Source organism: Dipodomys ordii, unplaced genomic scaffold (genome assembly GCF_000151885.1).
Source record: "Dipodomys ordii isolate 6190 unplaced genomic scaffold, Dord_2.0 Scaffold11, whole genome shotgun sequence".
NCBI lineage: Eukaryota > Metazoa > Chordata > Mammalia > Rodentia > Heteromyidae > Dipodomys > Dipodomys ordii.
Window position 1 is genome coordinate 8,002,114 of NW_012267227.1, and position 20,046 is coordinate 8,022,159.

The following is a 20,046-nucleotide window of genomic DNA, read 5'->3' on the forward strand; positions in this document are numbered from 1 at the left end:
GCTCAAGGCTAGCGCTCTACCACTTGAGCCACAGCGCCACTTCTGGCTTTTTCTTTTTGCTTATGTGGTGCTGAGGAATCGAACCCAGGGCCTCAGGCAATGCAAGGCAAGCGCTCTACCACTGAGCCACCTTCCCAGCCCCCCAAAAACTTGAACTTCTAAAGGACAGTTAATACTTGTTTTCTAGGATAACAATGAATAAATCCACCATTCCATCCTAGAATCTGAGTTCCTTTCTTCAGAATGCTCATGATTCAGTGGAAAGGAACATTGATTTTTCTCCCCCAAAACATTAAGCGGCCCAGGACAACATGCTTTCTGGGTAAGGCTTATAGTTTCAGCTCACTAGCATTCATACACACTTGAATCAACAATAACAATGACAATGACAATTTTTCTTGGGCTCACTGCTATAATCTTAAGATACTTGCACTAAATTTGAATTTGGGGGGCAGGGACAGGGCCCAAAACAGATTTATGTGGAAGTCTTTGTCATTCAATGGCTTTAGCATTTTATGTTCAGGAAATTTTTCCTGACCATGTTTTCCTGACCATAAAATTGTTATATTTAACTATCCAGGGCCTACAGACTTGTCTAGAGATTTGAATTTAATTGTATTTTTTCTCATGTTAATTAGCACTAAATCCTCCAACAGAACAAAATTGCAGTTCTATATAACTCATGAAATGGTTTTGTGCTTTTAATAATCAAAAATGTTTATTTGAAAAAAGTAAGTCTTAGGACAATTTAAAATGTAATCTGAGTTACTTGCTGCTCTGATTCTTGAGCAAAAACAAATTACGTGGGCAGACAGATGCCAAAACTCTGGCTAAGCCAATTTTCAGTACAGTGAATTCCTATTAGAAAAGGAGACTTGAGACTTGCTAGTCCAATTTTCTAAGTTTTTAAAACATGCCAGTGATAATTTAAAGTTCTTCATCTAAGGTGAAATCTAGTAAAAACTTGACTGGCTGGGCATTCAGTCTAGTGGTAATATTTGTGAGGCCCTGAGTTGGATCCCAAGCAATACTCTCCCCCCACCCCAAAGAAGTACAGAAATTTTACATGACTAGCCATGCCAATTAAGTGTTCATAAAATTGTTATGATCATATATGCAAGCTATATTTGTAAAAATGGTATACAGTGTTTTGCTCAGTGACATTTTCTTTCCAATGCATAATATTTTCATACCAATTGGATCACAAACGTTAAGATGTTAACCTTTTGTTATAAAATGTAATTTTTTTTATTCATCCTGATTTGGGCAATTTTACTTATACTTGATCTTGGGCAATGAACCTGGATTCAAATTCTGACCTTACTAACTGGATGGAGTTTGAACAAATTACTTAACTTTCCCTGAACCTTATTTTCCTTACTAATAAACCTAGGCTATTGCTAGATAGTGACAGTGAGTGTCTGATTTTGACTCAGATGAACATGAAGTTTTCTCGTTTCCTGGCCTGGGGCAACCCTCATAGACAGGATAGCTTTTGGTATCTTCTTTCCTACATTCCATTCAAGAAGCTTCACATTTAAAGTGTATTTTCAGCTTGTGCTAAAAACTTGGAGTTCTGTTTCCTGTCTCATAAAATAAAATAAAAGAAAAGATACAATAAAAGAAAAAAAAAGATAATCATGTCTGGCTTGCTGTAATTCTTTTACCTGGAAAAATCTGCAACAACTTCGTTCAAGGCATAGAAAAATGGAGGCTGCTTAGCTCAGAGGCAGGACAAAATTACAGCTTTCAAGATAAAGAAATGATAGAAGTCCTTTCCTTCCCACAACTTTCCATTCTTGACTTCTACGGTATTCTATGGTTTTGCATAAAGGGCATCATTTATTTATATCAATGAGGATGCTGCATGCAGATCAAGTTCTTAAAAAGGAATCTTAGAAACTCACTATTCTTTGCTATTTCTTAAATCTTAAAAAGGTATGTAATTTTCAAAGTAGTCCTAATTTTCCTATTTATCACAAGTACACACTAATACTTTATCCACGTGATGAACAGTACAATCATACAAAAGTCACATACAACACCGAACATTAACTCTTCCTTTCAAAAAAAACAACACAACAACAATAAAAACAGAACAAAACTAACCACATAATCTGAGGTAACACAATATGAAAAGGCTCTTCCAGACTGCTTAATCTAACTTTTCCTAGAATTTGTTCAGTTTTATTAAAACATTACAAAAAGAATACCCTTAAATGTATGAAACGAATTTGTAAACTTAAACACTAGATTTTATAACAGGCGATTTATAACAGGCTAAGAATTTCTCACTATTACAGCAACTATAATGGGATATTAAAAATGAAATTGATACAAACTTCTTAGCATTAAAAAATATTACTCTGTTCTATCATCTTAAATCAATAAAGTAGGATTAAAGAGCTTAAATTTAACCTCTTCACCATGAGAATGGACAAATAGTCCACAATCCAAGTGAGGAAATATATTTCAGTTGAGGCTATTAATATTAATAAAGGCTTATTAATATTAATATAAGTCTAGAAACACTGTTACAAAGCATTGATAGGGTAGACATTTCCCAATAAATACTATGATACATTTACATAATGCTGAGAGAATTGCCACATAATTTATATATATCACATAATTTTCTTATCAAAGAAAATTGAACTTAAAAATAGTATTTCTAATAATTTTAGTACATTTTCTAGTAATTATTATAAAATAACAATGTTTAACAGAAGAGATGAATAGAAATAAAATTAGTATTAATTCTTGGGTCTTATGCTTCAGAGGACTAAGACCCATGTCTCATTTCTGTATGCATTTTTCAAGAATATATAAGTCACCTTTGACCTATATCAGGCACAGGCTATCAATTTTCAAGCTACTTCTCTACCATAGCAACTATGCCATCTACCATAAGCCTGGAAATACTTAATACTATCAAAGCTGTCCCTACCCCCTCAGTCAGAACAAAGAGGAATGTTGTAAAAGAGGGATCTGTGCTCTTAAAGGAAAAAAACATATACTCGAGTTAAGAGTCTCACTGCTTTAGGGGCTTCATATAATTAATTTTACTGAACTTATGTGCATGTGTGCACATACATATCTACATACCATCTTAAAAGAGCAGACAGTTTTACTTAAAATCAGCCCCAAAGGCCAGTACTTTTTGAAAGGCAGATGGCAAGGAAGTTATTTGAAATCAAGTATTTTTACTTATCTATCTAAATCTACTTCTCACACTCTCTGCAGCCTGAACACACTTCAGTCAGTTTAAAGATATTTTGACTTGAAAAATCTTCGATTAGGAAAGGTGTCCCAAAAGCTGACATGCAACCAAACCACGAACCTAATATGAAGAGGCCTTATATCAACTAAAGTAGTCAACAAACAAGAGGGTATCTTTATTAGTTCTCAGTACCCTATTCATAGCCAAATGCTACTTTCAAACATTTTCAAGTGGTAAAGAGCATTTTGTATCTACTTTAAGAAAATGTAATTATAATTTCTTCTACTTCAAACATAAAAAATTGTGCCTCCATCACTAAAATCACATAATATGTGGTTTTTAAGATGTCTGGAGGGGCAATTTTTTGTTTTTGAAAGATGGAGGATGAGATTACTGACGTTCTTACACAAAAAAAGGTTGTATTCAGCCGTACAGCATTATAAATGTTTATCAAATACTTTATAAAAATAGCACCTATTGAATCTGTAAGAAAAGTTTACTTTCTTTTTAGAACACAAATAATACTCTGACTTTTGGGAATTAATTACACTGTCATTAGTTTAAAGAATTGAAAAGTCTTGCTTAGCAATATTATTTTAAAACACCTAACCATGTGTTATAAATTGGCCAGGAATATATTCGTTGGAAAATATATAAATGCATTCTTTTAAAAACAATGATTTATTTTATGAATCTGTACAGGGTCAAAATTCTAGTATGATTAGAAACAGATGGTATCCCAGAAAAGCCAGGCTCTGGACCTGAAACTCCAAACAGGAAATACGGCCCTCACTAGCTGACTGGTTCCCTAATCATTCCCAGAGCTTCATACTTGTTGTTTTTATGAATATCCAAGATGACTTTCATCTTCCCATTGCATCTACAAAGCAACAAATAGTACTCATGTATATACGTGTGTACTTATACATAAATTACACATAGTATATGAAGATACCAAAATAAACATACTTTCAAGCTCACTGCAAATAAAGATATAAGGCTAAAAATAACTCACAAATGCAAATTTATTTTCCATGTCATCATTAAAAGAAAGTAAAAGCCACCAACAATACTGTTGAAGACACTTTACTCGCACAAGTTATAGATAGTCTAATCTATCTTAATAATAAAAAAAGCCCCACAGATTTAACTAAATAGCACTTAAACTACCCAGTTTTCCCATTAAACAAGTCAGTAAGAAGCTATGTGAACAAAGAAAAGGCTTACCGTTTTCCCATTGTAGTAATACATCAAAGAACTACTGCCCATTCCAGGGACAGGATAAGCACAATACATGTTGATTTTGAAAATGTTACTCTTTGCAGCTAATACACACAGCTTCTCTCCAAGACATACATCCACCCAGGCAAACAGGGTAAGTCTTCAGTACTACGCATCCACACATGGATCTACTCAAAAGGAAACTTATGCAAAATAGGACTGAACCAACTCACAGAGCACAGAGGGAGGGAGGGTTTATGCTGTAAGTAACCTCTTTCAATTTCCACCAAGCTCTTGCATTTGTGGAGGATGCCAGTAAGACAAACTTTGGGGTATTAAATGAAATACTCTAAAGTCTTACATTCTACCTAAAGAGATAGCCCTAAAGGTAAATATCCAGAGAATGATTAACTTTGTTGTGGGCATATAAATATATATATTCACATGTGTGCATAGACAGGCAGACCAGACAAAGGAAGGTAAAGTGACACATTTGCTCACTTGTTTTTTAGTTTAATTAAATTATAGCACTTGTGGCAAGGAAACCTTGCGTACTACACCTCTGGAAACATTACCATCTGGCATGGTCTAAAGTTGCTTCCAACTCTGATAAACACATGATCACACAATCCAGGAACTGGAAACACCAAAGCACGTGTAACAAGAAGGATCCAGACAGTTAAGCCTTGCACAAAGTTACTTACTGGAGAAGGCAGACCATCGTGTAAGTGCCTCTTAACTAACTAGAACAGACCATGACTTAAATAAAGTACTTGTTTTTAAAATGGAAACATTTAACAATACAGATGTCCAGTTATAGAGTGCCCTGAATTTCTCATTCACAACACCAACAAAAAGTTTATTTTAAAGTGCAGTTTTCTAGAACATCTAATCAGTAATAAATAGAAAGAAAATAAGGGTTTGTTTCCCTTTATATAAAGTATGAAAGGCTGTGTGTGTGCAGACAAAATGTGCAATGTAGCTAGTAACCTTATTGAAAGTTTCCTAGAAGCCTTTTCTTCAAAGTTCATTATTGTTCTTAAGGAATCTCTTATGTATTTATGTTTTATGTCAATCCTCAAATTTCTCGGAAAGGAAGTATTAGGATAAATATACCAAAGATTTTCTAACTCACAAAAATACTTCAAAGAAGTTTTTAAACATCATCTCTAAATACATTTCTCTCACATGAATACATTTGCTACTCAAAAATTTTCCAATTTATCTCTGGTTGTAGATTCTAATCCAGCAAAATGGAATACCAACTTCTCTTATTTTTCTTCACATTAAAATCACACTAAATCTCTTTATGTTATCTCTTTCTCTGTGCTGTGGGATACAGCAGGCCTGTATTAATCAGAGAACTCACAAGCTGCAAAAAAGAGGGCATACCACTTTATTATTTTTTTATACCTTTCACAAAGCAGAAAATCTCTGTGCAGTATGTTAGAAAAAGTCTGTAAGAGATCATCATCATCCCCCCCCCCCCGCAAAAAAAAACAAATTGTGCACTCTTATGAAATATGTTGATCAAATCACAGTAGTAAATGGAATCAGACAATAAAGCCAGCTAACTTCACAGTGTTTATAAAAGCTGATGGTATCGGAACAACAATAAAATCTCCCCATACTCTCCAGATATAGAAAAGGCTAAGCAGCAGCTGCAAAAGAACATCCCAGTACAGCAGACTATTAAAATGCCAGTCTGCAGAGTGCTGTGCAACTTCCTCCCTCCTGAGAGACCACAAAGACCCATTTCAATCCTTGGAGAACTGTGTAAAAAGCTTTGATTTACAATTAACAATGCCACATCTTAAAACCATTCAAGTAAATTTTAGTCTTTATAGACAGTCTTTCTCTATTGACAGAATAGCTACTATTTAAAAGAAAAAAAACAATTATTTAAAATTCCCTTTGTCTATTAGTTATTAAAAAAATTAAAAACCTTGGTTATGAAAGAAAGAGGAGAAATAAAGAGAAGAGAGGAGTAAACCTGACTAGTAACACAATATTTTCTTTCTACAATCATTGCTCCAACCTGAGAAAACTTTTTTATATTGGTCAGAAAATCCACTTGCAATAGTTAGGCATATCTCGCTGATAGAAAAACTGAGAAAGTATGGTGGTGTTTGGTAAAACAGGCTAATGTAAACCCCAAAGTATGCAACTATGGCTATTAAACCAAGTGAAAAAAACAATTTAAAATTTCATTATCAATTATTTTAGAGGCAATAAATATAAAAGGAATAAACAAAAATATTCAGGTAAAATTAAAATTCAGAGTAAAGCCAAGCAATAAAATCCAATCTCTTTTATTGTTCTCAAATCAGTTCACTAATGATTAGGTAAGATTTAATGTGAAACTTGAAATCCAAATGTGAAATGATGGTTTATAAACAGCGAAGGAACTATTTAGGAGCTCTTCTACTATTTAAATCTTCCTCTCAAAAACTTATATTAAAAAAATTATACATGCATAAATACTAAATTTATACATGTATATAATAGAATACTAGTTATTTAGTATATACTATTACCTACAAAGAGTTTGTATAGAAATTTAAAAAGCAAATTAAAAAACTTATTGTATCTATGGCTATATATTCAACTTATTCCTAAAAAAAAATCACCAAGAAAACTGAACGTCAATTTAAATAAAACATTTCCATATTCTACTTGTATGCTGTAGAAGGACTTTTTAGCTTGTCATTCCAAAATGCCATCTTACTGAAGTTGGCTTCTTTCAAAGGAAAACTAAAACTGGATGATGCAGATAGACATTTGCTTTATCACAGTTATAAATTGTCTTCTATTAGAACATCTTTTTTTCTCTTCTTCAAAAAAATAAAAGAAAAAACTAATTTAATCTATGCAACAGCTGCAGCACATTTTTTTTTCCTAAGGAGAATCATATTACAGGAAAAAATGCACATAGATGGATCAAGTGTTGCTTTAGTCAGTGCAGTTGTTTAATCTTTGCTTTTTTTTTTTTTTTTAAAGGAACATGTCAAGGGTTAATCCAGTGACTCAGTCTGACAAAACAAGTCAGCTGGAGACAGAGCCAATTTTTAAACCTGATTTCAGACAGGCGTGCAGTCTACACAGGAGCTCTGAACTGTCACGCACTTTTTATCCCAGATTGTTTCCACCCACAATGGTACATAATCACTAATGTGCTGTTCTAAGATTTTGTGATCTGACTTCCATATTCACAACATCTAGTCTAAAAATACCCAAGTTTTATTTAGGACAAGATGGTTATACTGGGACAAAATGATAAATGAAAATATCAGAGAACTTGAAAACAATCTGACTTCGACTCTTACTCTTTTACTAGCAAATTAATGATTCCTGGCTTAAGGACTACTGCATTTCACGGATTTTCAAAATGTATTTTCTCCTCAAACACTCCAAGACCTAAACTAGGTAAGAAAAAGCTAAATTGTACAATTTGCTCATTTTTTCTAAAGATTTAAGGAAAGATGTTTTCAAAGAGTGTACACTAGGTTAAGGATATTTTGAAACTTCAATTTAAATTCCAGATACGGCCGGGCGCTGGTGGATCACGCCTGTAATCCTAGCTACTCAGGAGGCTGAGATCTGAGGATCACGGTTCAAAGCCAGCCTGGGCAGGAGAGACTGTGAGACTCCTATCTCCAATAAACCACCAGAAAACCGGAAGTGGCACTGTAGCTCAAGTGGTAGAGCACTTGCCTCGAGCTGAAGAGCTGAGGGACAGTGCCCAGGCCCAGAGTTCAAGCCCCACGACGACCAAAAAAAAAAATAAATAAATTCCAGATACGGCTGCAAAAATGTCCTTCCTTTAATTTTTCTGTTGATTGGTAAATGGAGAGATAGGCAAGGCTCTTGGAACTTATTCACATAGTACTTGTATGTATTTTGTTCACCTTCATCTCTGATTAAGATCACTCTAATATTTACATCTGCTTGTGAAGCTATCTAAAGCAAGAATGTTTCAAGTGACATAAATTCTATATAATTTTCCAAAAAAACCCAGCTTAATTATATATGAATAAGTAAAGTCAGTTAATAGTTAATCTTATTGTACATTCTTCAAAAACAAGCAACATTCCATTCTAGATGATCCAGCTGGAAAAGTGAATCTAAAACCTACACATATGGATTCCTCATGAAAAAGTTCAACATTATTTCTAAGTGAATTAATTCTTGGAAAAGAGACTTACAGAGTATGAATGAAGCCAAACTTAAAAGTTCACATATGATTAATTCCATACATGAACTCTCTATCTCACTGAAGGATCAAACTTAGTAAGTAACAAATTACTGGAAACAAGGGAGGTGGGGTGAGGTGAGGTTTCAGAGAATGATAGAATCTGCAAGTGGATAAATCTTCCTCTTTCTGATGTAGCTTGAACAGAGATGGCTTCCTCTCAAACCAGTCCACTCACTATTCATTCAATGTACATTACAGACAATAGTGCTGTTGACCTGGTATCATACAGTGGCTTCTAATTCAATAACCACTCCCATCTTGCTGACAGAGATAGACACTCTATTTTCTACTACATAAAAAGCCTAAAAGTCAAAGCCCTGATTATGTAGCCTTCCCTTATATGATACTGTATGGAAAAAATTTCTAATTAGGCCTTAACTGTGAATATCCAAATCTTACCTAATAGCAGTACCTGTTCACATTATTAGCTGATGAATCAATACACATGTAAGAATACATTTCTCCGGGCTGGGGACGTAGCTCAGTGACACAGTGTGGGCTTATCATGTGCAAGGACCTGGGTTCTACCACCAGTTGTACCAACAAAGCAAACAGACTCCCCTCCCACAAAAGAAACAAAAACCAAAAACAGCACTTCCCAACATGGAGCAAGCACACATGATAAAATTCACATGTTGTGGAACATTAAAGGTCTTACTGCTTGGGGCTGGGAAGGTGGCTCAGTGGTAGAACACTTGCCTTGCAAGCCTGAGGCCCTGAGTTCGATTCCTCAGCACCACATAAGCAAAAAGAAAAAAAAAGCCGGAAGTGGCGCTGTGGCTCAAGTGGTAGAGCACTAGCCTTGAGCTGAAGAGCTGAGGGACAGCGCCCAGGCCCAGAGTTCAGGCCCCACGACCAGACCCCCCCCAAAAAAGGTCTTACTGCTTCTTTACAAATATCTCTGGTATATAGTTAGTTTTAGAAATGTTTAATAATTAACAAAACAGAAAATCCATTAATATAGCCAATGAAAAGAATGAGCTACATTTACGACAAAAGAATACTTAATTCCTTTTTGTTTTCTGACAACCTTATGAATACAATGAACATATATTTTTTTTAAAAAGGCTGTATCTCCCAGTAAAAAGGTAAATAAACTTCTTTCTAAGGGAAATAACCAGTATTCACCTCACACTTGCCCCATCACCCAAAGCTCCTAAAAGGCACTCATTAGACCCCACTTCCAATGAGAGACAACAGATACTGAAGCAAGTAGCATGCATGCTTTTTTTTTTTTTTATTGCAAACAGCAGTTTTCTTTGAGAAATCAAGGAAGGGGTGGGGATTCCACTGTCCTAATAATTCCTGCGACTCTTGACTGTTGGTTTCTTTTCCCCTGAGAACTGTAGTTTGTTACTTCTCATTTACCATTTGAAATAACACCATCGAGAATTATTAGCTATGCTGCAACTTGATAATTTTCCTGCAGATGGCTCTGTAATCACAGGACTGCCTACTGGTGTGTGTGCTCACATGAAATAAAACAACTACGAAAAGGAAGACTTCTAGTTCTCACACTTGTCAATGAACTAGCACTTCTCAAGACCTTTTACCACAAGGCTTTAAATTCATTAGGCATCTAATAACAAAAATAGCTTAAGTAAATAAAGCTCTTATTTTGCAACATCTATCAAGGTAATAATTGTTGTAAACATAGCTGAGTAAGTGCCATCTTTTTCTTTTTGTTGTTATTGTTTCTTCTCTGGGTCCCTAAATTTTTTGCTTTCAAGCTACAAAATGCCAGATCCTTTTAACTTATGAGAAAAAGAACAGCATGAACCTGACTTATTCTATTTTAAATTTATTTTTAGAGTCCAGAAGTAACATCTGTATCTTAGTCTAGTACCAGTTCAAGAATCCAAAGCTCTAAATAACCAATACGTTATTTCTGGTTTATAATCTGTATTTTAGTTTCAGCAAACATTCTTTCTAGTGGGAATAATTATTAATACTTAACCCTAAATAATTAAGTATTGAGTACCATCAAAAACATCCTGCCTTACTTACATTTATAATGATTAAGTACCAGAGCAAAGCTAATCTTGCTATACTTAACTGGAAGAAATCATAGATGCTAATCTTAAGAAGGAGACTATCTGAAAAGAGCAAGTTCTTCTAAATGCCAGTGATCACAAGTTTCATTTTAAAAACACATCTGAAAAAACTTTAATGAAACAGGGAAAGAAAAAAATGGTGTTCACAGTTTTTTTTTAATATGGAAACAATAAAACAAACACTGACTAAAATATTTAGTACGCACCGTTTAATAAAAGTGATATGATACATTGCCGGGGCGCCGGTGGCTAACGCCTGTAATCCTAGCTACTCAGGAGGCTGAGATCTGAGGATCACAGTTCAAAGCCAGCCTGGGCAGAAAAGTCCATGAGACTCCTATCTCCAATAAACCACTAGATAACCGGAAGTGGCGCTGTGGCTCAAGCGGTAGAACGCTCACCTTGGGCTGAAGAGCACAGGGATAGCGCACCCAAGCCCAGAGTTCAAGCCCCATGACCGACCCTTCCCCCCCCCAAAAAAAAGTGATACATGACCCTAACAATAACAATTGTCCTGCACCAGACAGATAGGAAAAAGACACAAGGCTTGACAGCAATCCATTAGGCTACTTGTTCTCTGTGCCTGCAGAAGTATTCCACCCAATATGAAACAAACTGCTCATGTTCCAGAACACTGTGGCGTTTTATCATGTAATGTAAAAGAGCATGGACTAGGAGTCACCACATTCAGGTTTTAGCTCTATGCCTTATGAGGCATGAGAGCTCAGGGAAGGTTACTCAATCATTTTCACACAATCCAGGCATCAAGTTACCCTAAAGATTTTTTTTTTCTTTTTTTGTGGTCATGGGTGTTGAACTCTGGGCCTGGTCGCTGCCCCTGAGCTCTTCACCTCAAAGTTAGTGCTCTACCACTTGAGCCACAGCTCAAGGGAACCTTGATCCTCAGATCTCAGCCTCCTGAGCAGTTAGGATGATAGGTGTGAGCCACCAGCACCTGGCTTATGCTACAGATTTTTCTAACCATTAATGCTAATACAATTTTTTTTAAACCATCTACTTCACCCAGAAACTTTGAATCCCTATTTTAAAGATTTTTATCTTCCAAACTCTTCTCTGTGGGGTTATACTGAATACTTTTTCCCCTGTTAAAAGGAAAAGTCAAAGATATGTAATAGCCATGAAGACCTCTAATTAAGAAAGAAACAAAAGCATTGCCACCAAGGCAAAGCAATCCCAGTGAAAGACCATGCTTTTATATATGAATAATTTCATTTCAGGAGCCAAACCACTTGCGAAGTTTTCTAAAGTTCTTTAATCTTGTCACATTACTGTTTCTGCAGACTCAGAGCTGCAGTCCACTGACAAGATGATACCAAGAGTCCACAGCAACCTTAAATACTAGCATTAATCATACAAGTGGCACAATTAAAAGCCTAAATCCTCATATTTCAAGAAGAGCAGATCCAATAAAGGACTCTAGAAACATCTGTAACTTCCATTCTAAGATAAGCATCCAGTGCTTTTTGTATGCTAGTTATATATTTCTACTGCCTTTCATATGTTCGTTTAAACTACCATGTTTCTTAAAAGCTGTGTAGTATCTAGAACAAAAACAAAATGAAGGACAATACAGTGGAGTGAGGGAGGGAGGGAATGCTTAACATCTACCAGTAATAAGGAGAAACTCTTGACTGTATCACTGTTTACTGAATAACAATGTGACTGTCTTAATAATGTTCAATGTGATGGCACAGGTCGTACATTTTATGTTTAATATATAGCATCATCTGGAATATAAAAGACAGGCAGCCAAGTCCTTTAGACAAGCAAGACAAGATTCTACAGAAGGGTTCTGATTTGAGGTAGGCAAAATAAGTCATGGAGTCTATATAAACAACTGGATTGTGGCTCTTGCATTATTTTTAAGAAAGATGTGATTCTTTTTGCTTTTTGGCTGGTGTAGTTAGTACAGAAGTAAAAATGATATGATTTATAAGAAAGATGGTAGGGAAGAACCTGGGAGGCTTACAGGGTGAAAAGAAAAGGGTTAAAAAAAAAAACCAACCAAACAAGTAGCAATACCTCTGTGATCTTGTGGGTTCCCCCCCCCATGGTTCTGGGGTTTCAACTCAGGGCCTCATACTTTCTTAGCTTGCTTGCCGAGGTAGTGCTGCTCTACCACTTGAGACACACCTCAACCTCTCTTATTTGCTGATTATTTTTGGAGATGAAGTCTCATGGACTTTCCGGCTCTAACTAGTTTTGAGTTTAGATGGTCCAGAATCATAGCCTCCTGATTACTGGATTACTGGCAAGAGCCACTAACACTTGGCTGGAGTGTGATATTATGGATACTTGCCTGACCTAGCCTTGGTTATTTCTGACTGAAGTAACTGTTATATTTGAAAGACTCCAATTGTGTAACTATTGTTAAAATTGCAATGAGGATCACATAAATATAGGCACAATTTCCTTTTTCTTTTTTTTGGGGGTCAGGTCGTGGTGGCCTGAACTCTGTGCCTGGGCGCTGTCCCTCAGCTCTTCAGCTCAAGGCTAGTGCTCTACCACTTGAGCCACAGCACCACTTCTGGCTTTTTTCTTTTTGCTTATATGGTGCTGAGGAATTGAACCCAGGGCCTCATGCATGCAAGGCAAGCACTCTACCACTGAGCCACCTTCCCAGCCCCTACACACAATTTTCTAATGCCAAGACCTCACACTGGGAAAGTATCTAGGCTAGGAAACAGTGTATGCTCATGTAAATGAGGAAACTTCAGTATTTTTTTTTTTTTTTTGCTGGTTGTGGGGCCTGAACTCTGGGCCTGGGCACTGTCCCTCAGTTCTTCAGCTCAAGGCTAGTGCTCTACCACTTTGAGCCACAGCACCACTTCCAGCTTTTTCTGCTTATGTGGTGCTGAGGAATCGAACCCAGGGCCTCATGCATGCAAGGCAAGCGCTCTACCACTGAGCCACTTTCCCAGCCCTTCAGTACTTCTTTGATGAAAACCTTGAACTCTTTTTTTTTGGCTGTCAAGTTTTTACAAAGTATGAACAAATTTAGTTTCCTACTGTAAGAATATATGTACAGTCTTTTCCTGGAAATAATTTAGATGTCCACTATGTAGTTTATAACTACTATGAGCCAAATGTCCATGCATCAAGAAGAGCTAATCATTTGATTGTTCATTTGTTTAACAAATAATTACTGCACACCTATCATGCACTTTGGTGTTGTAAACACAGTAATAAACAACCTAAGTAAAACTCCTTCTTTACCACCTCACTCGTGTGACAAATAAATTCGGCTATCCATTAGATGTTTTTGAGAGATATAAAGGAATTAAATATTCAGGGAAAGGAGAACTGCTACTGAGAATGTGCTGAGATTTTTATACAAGATAGTCAAGAAAGATTCCCTAATCAAAGAGAAAATTGGGGAAGTGTAGTCTGGCAGAGACAAGGTAAATCAAGCACAAAGCCTCGAAGCATTAAAAACAATAAAGAGTCAGGCACTAATGGCATACACCTAGACTGAGATCTGAGAATCAAGGTTCTAAGCCAGCCTGGGTAAGAAAAGTCCATGAGATTCTAACCTCCAATTAACCACCAGAAAAGCAGAAGTGGCACTGTGGCTCTAAGTGGTAGAGAGCTAGCCTTAAGCAAAAGAGCTAAAGAAGAGTTCTCAGGCCTTAAGTTCAACTCTCACAACCAGCCATTAAAAAAAAGAAGTCGGGTGTCAGTGGCTCACACCTGGAATCCTAGCTACTCAGGAGGCTGAGATCTCAGGATGGTGGTTCAAAGCCAGACTGGGCAGAAAAGTCCGTGAGACTCTTATCTTCAGTTAACCACTCAGAAAACAGGAAGTGGCACTGTGGCTCAAGTGGTAGGACACTCACTTTGAGTTGAAGAGGTGAGGGACAGGGCCCAGGCCCAGAGTTCAAGCCCCATGACCCAGCAATAAAGGAAGAAGAAGGAGGAGGAGGAGGAGGAGCAGGAAGGAAGGAAGGGGGAGGAGGAAGAAGCAGCAGAAGCAGAAGCAGTAAAGAGGCAGGCATGGGGAAGGGGGGGGGGTGTCTCATACTTGTAATCCTAGCTACTCAGGGGGTTGAGATCTGAGGATCACGGTTTGAAGCCAGCCCAGGCAGGATAGTCCTTGAGACTCTTACTTCCAATTAACCACAGAAAGTAAGAAATGGGACTATGGCTCAAGTAATAGAGCACTATTGAGCACAAAAGCTCAGGGATAGCACCCAGGCCTAGACCACCCAACCCTCAAAACCAGAAGAAAAAAAAATAGCAATACAGAGGTCAGGTTGGCTGTGGTAGAAGGAGAAAGGGTGTAGATTGGTAGAATATAATGTAAGAAAGGTAGCAGAGAACAGATCATGAAGGCTCATATAAATCATTTTGAGGACTTGTGTTCAGCAATGATAAACTACTGGAGGATTGTTTTTAGCAGAAATTATATGATCTGACTTAGATTTTAAAACAATCTACCTCTTTAAAAAGAAAAAGAAAAAAGACTGAAGAAAAACTGGCAGACCAGCAGTGAAGTTGTACTAAACAAAAGGAGTACTAGTAACAGCAAATTTCACATTAGCCAATTACCTAGGATTCAAGTTACTTTCCTCACTTCCAGTGAAATGGAAACATCCTTAAGCCATAAAACTTCAGAGTTCTACTGATGTTGAACACATTGACACTGAATGGCCCTAAGCTTAAATGCGCAGATAATCCAGCTATACATCTTGGCTTTTTGGCTTCAAATCAGACCAAAGGCATTACTGGCTGTTCACAAAAACAAAATCTTAGAAGTATGAATTAAAAGCTTATTATTTATATTTACACAAGTCTGATACTGTTCTCAACAGTGACTACTGTGAGCATAAACAGTGGCTATTTCATCTTATTAAAGTATGAAGAAAATCTTTTATGCAGTAAGTAAACTGAACCTAAGTTTGGAACGAACTGCAGAACTGTCCCCTTTCACATAACACAAAGATAATCTTGCTAGTACAACCTGCAAAGCCAGACACTTTTCAGTATCAATGTATTTACCACTTTGGAAATTTTGTATTGCAGCATATTTCAAATACAGCTTAGGAAATGGTGTAAAGTGAGAAACTCCTGATCATGCCCAGTAGCTGTTGTGTCCTCTGCTCATCTGCAAATCCATCCCATACTCCAGAACTAGACAGCTCCCTCAGAAAGCTCAGCTGGAGCTGAAGCTGCATGAAAATACTATTTTACCCCTCAGAATCATCAGATTTCTTGCTAAGTTGTTGTTGTTGTTTTCTGGTCATGGGGCTTGACCTATGGGCTTGGCTGTCCCTCAACTCTTTAGCTCAAGGCTAGCGCTCTACCACTTGAGTCACAGCCACTTCTGGTTTTCTGAGTGGTTTATTGGAGATAAGAGTCTCACAGACTTTTCCTGCCCGGGCTGGCTTTGAACTGCGATCCTCAGATTTCAGCCTCCTGAGTAGCTTGGATTACAGGTATGAGCCAGGGGCGCCTGGCATTCTTGCCAGTTTTATTAGTGTTGGATAATTATCTATGAACCCTGTGTTATCTTAGCTTAATAGTGACTTCTGTAGTACAGTACTCCTTTGCATTTCTGCTGCCCAGCTTGTTGTTTTCATAGGTAAATTGTAATCTCCAAAGTTCTAATCTTGGGCACCTTTCCTTACTATTTCAGAGCTAACTTCTCCCTCTCTTTCTCTCCTGTCCCTTTCCTTCCCTTCCCTTTTTCCCTCCCCCTCTCCCTCTTCCTCCTCCTTTTTTTTTGCCAGTTCTAGGGCTTGATGAACTCAAGAGCCTGGGCCCTGTCCCCTGGGCCTGGGCGCTGTCCCTCAGCTCTTCAGCTCAAGGCTAGCGCTCTACCACTTGAGCCACAGCGCCACTCCTGGCTTTTTTCTTTATGCTTATGTGGTGCTGAGGAATCGAACCCAGGGCCTCATCCATGCAAGGCAAGCGCTCTACCACTGAGCCACCTTCCCAGTCCCCTGAGCTTCTTTTAAATGCTCAAGGCTAGCAATCTACCACTTGAGTCACAGCACCACTTCTGGCTTTTTCTGTTTATGTGGTACTGAGGAATTGAACCCAGGGCTTCATGCATGCTAGGCAAGCACTCTACCACTAAGCCACATTCTCAGCCCGAGCTAACTATTTTTGAAATAGTTTTTCATAGCTAACAGGACTGGCTCCAGAAAATTCTACTAGTAATCAATTTTTAAAAATCCTTAGTTTCCCTATTAAAATATTTGGCAGGATTAATAATCTAAACTTTTCTACTTTCAGCCCAACTTATTTTATTTGATATGTCCATGAAAATGTTAAACACTATATTGTTAGATCTAGGCTAGTAGCTTTGTGATTTGAGACTATCTCAGAATATCTATTTCCAATTATCTGGAGGCATTCCTAAATTTTCAAATTCAAAATTCATATTGATTTCAAAAAAGCAAGAAGGGTATGATATAGCTCATGGCTACAAGTGGTTGCCTAACATGTAAGAGAGTGAGGGCCTCGGGTTTTTTTGGTCGTTCCTGGGGCTTGATCTCTGGGCCTCGGCAATGTCCCTCAGCTCTTCAGCTCAAGGATAGAGCTCTACCACTTGAGTCACCGCACCAATTTTGGTTTTCTCGTGCTTAATTGAAGACTCATGGACTTTCCTGCCAGGGCTGGCTTTGAACCGTGATCCTCAGATCTCAGCCTCCTGAGGAGCTAGGATTTCAGGTGTGAGCCACTAGCGCCTGGCTTGGGCCTTGGGTTTTATCTCTAGCACTGGAAACAATAATAATAAAATGAAAAATAAAAATCCCAACAAAATAAAGCCCATTAAGTTTTTGGGAGAATGGAAGATACCACTATCTAACTAGAATTAGCATTTCTAAAATTAGAACTCTACCTGTCTACCAAAAAGCAGAACAAGTGGAGCCTAAGTAGCTTCATCCACCTCAGAACAATGAGGTTTGGTGGGGGAATGGGGGTGAGGAAGGGGGATGTGAGCCAGAAAACTTTTCCAGATGAAGTACAAAAAAAACATTTTAAAAGTATAACCAAGAAATTCTAACAACTTTGTGGGGAAATGCAGAAACGCAGAGGAAAAAGAAGAGCATGACATTTGGTTAAGAAACAATTACACTCAAAACTGTAAGACATGTTATTTTGATGCAAAGTCAAGTTCGAGAAGATGTTTTCAAATTCCATTTCTGGGACAAGAACATAGGTACTTGGGTACTAAAATTTGAGGCATTCTTCAGTTTATCTCATTAGTTACTTTATGTGAAAGACCTGCCTTTCATAGCATATAAAAGACATAAAAACTCGGTGTTTGGGAAAAAAAGAACAACAACAACAAATAGAACAAAGTTCTTTCCATCTAAAATGTTTCAGAGGGCCACAAAAATGTCCAACCAACTGGTGCCAGTGGCTCAAGGCTTGCAATCGTAGCTACTCAGGAGGCTGAGATCTGAGGATCATGGTTTGAAGCCAGCGCAGGCAGGAAAGTCCATGAGACTCTTATCTAATTAATCACAGAAAAAGTGGAGCTGTGGCTCAAGTGGTAGAGTGATAGCCTCGAGCAAAAGAAGCTTGTGGACAGAGCCCCAGGATGGGCATACACACACATTAGTGCTGTCTTACACATCCTCACTGGACCTTCATCCACAAACACAAGCACCATTAGCACCACCACGTTCTGCAGAGAACTACCAATGTAAGTCGGTCTGCCTATTATTATATGTAGTAGCATTAAAAGTACAAGATACTGTATTTTGTTTTCTTTAGTAAAGGGAACACGTATTACAGATGATTGAACACTGAACAAGCAACAAATTGTTGAAACAATCTGAATACTATTGTCAAATTTTTAGTTTGGGAGGTATGTTATTATTGAAGTTATAAAATAAAATATGCTTGTTCTATTTTTATTTATGTACTCATTTTCTGAAGCTGCAGCCTGCCTGGAAGGTTGCAACATCCAATTGTAGTACAACATAAAAGGTTAATAAATTGCTTATTTTTCAGTGAAAGGATCCCACAGAAAACTGTAACTTTAAAAACTGTCATTTATCTTAGATATGAGAAGGAAATATCATGTAGCCATAAAAGTTCTGAGTTTGCTATTATTGATCAAAATCTTTTTAAATTTTTCTTTTTTTGGGGGGGGGGTCGGGTTGTGGGGCCTGAACTCTGGGCCTGGGCGCTGTCCCTCAGCTCTTCAGCTCAAGGCTAGCGCTCTACCACTTGAGCCACAGCGCCACTTCTGGATTTTTTCTTTTTGCTTATGTGGTGCTGAGGAATCGAACCCAGGGCCTCAGGCATGCAAGGCAAGCGCTCTACCACTGAGCCACCTTCCCAGCCACTTTTTTCTTTTTTTTAAAGCCTGAGATTTCAAGGTAATGTTTAACCTAAAATATGCTTTATTAAATCTACTAAACTAAAATCAAATTCATTATTATATATATATATATTTACATATTCATTTTCTGTAATGTTGGAGATAGAATCCAGAGTCTGTGTGCAAATCTGCAGGTAGGCAACCCCTTTTTCTGTTTTCCATACAGGAAGTCATCCCTCCCCCCCACCCCACCCCCAGTACCTTCACTACCTAGGTGACTGGCATACCTGGGCCAGTCTCTGAGGTCACATCCCAGACCGCCCTGGTCACGCCTCCTTTGGATTGTGGGAGGTTCCCAGGCTCTGAGGTCAGCCAGGCCACATCCAGTGAGGCCACACCTTCCCCCACCCCTTCCTTCCTTAAACTCCAGCCCCCTAGGTACTTGCCTCTTTTCAAACTTGTGCTGGGGGCTCCAGGTTTGGAATAAACTTCTCTTTCCTGCCTGAAGACCGCGTGGTAGTCTCTTTTCAGTTAACCTAACTAAAACCTAACAAATATTCTATCACTGAGCTACATTTTATTTCCTTTGTTTTGTTTGAGATATGGTTTCTGTGTAGCCCATGCTGGCCATGAAACTGCTATGCAGCCCACTGGCCTCAAACTTACAATTCTCCTGCCCCAGCTGCTCAAAGGCTAGGATTTCAGGCATGTACCATCATATCTAGTCTTATTCATATATATGTATATAAGTATGTATACATGTATATGTATGTATGTATGTACATATATATTCTGTGTGTACTAATGCAGCTGGAGAAATACATTAGGCTGGGCTGACAATGGTTCTCAAAGTCTCAGAAAAATTCAAGGTTTGTTTCTTCTCCTGGCCACTAGAGACAACATAAGAAGCCGGGCGCTGGTGGCTCACGCCTGTAATCCTAGCTACTCAGGAGGCTGAGATCTGAGGATCATGGTTCAAAGCCAGCCCGGGCAG

The 20,046-nt window shown here is 37.8% G+C and overlaps 1 protein-coding gene across 8 annotated transcripts in view; it reads right to left on the reverse strand.

The window, feature by feature from the left end:
* The window catches only part of Tcf12 (transcription factor 12), a 280,237-nt gene that overhangs the window by 52,387 nt on the left and 207,804 nt on the right, over positions 1 to 20,046 (reverse strand). For 3 of the 8 annotated variants that reach the window (XM_013010149.1, XM_013010148.1, XM_013010147.1), the window contains exon 1: positions 4,448 to 4,611. The exons of the other annotated variants lie outside the window; for them this stretch is intronic. In XM_013010149.1, coding sequence (XP_012865603.1) covers positions 4,448 to 4,516 — 69 coding nt within the window. In that variant the 5' untranslated portion in view covers positions 4,517 to 4,611. Of the gene's footprint in view, positions 1 to 4,447; positions 4,612 to 20,046 lie in introns of those variants that run through there. 8 annotated transcript variants of the gene reach the window in all.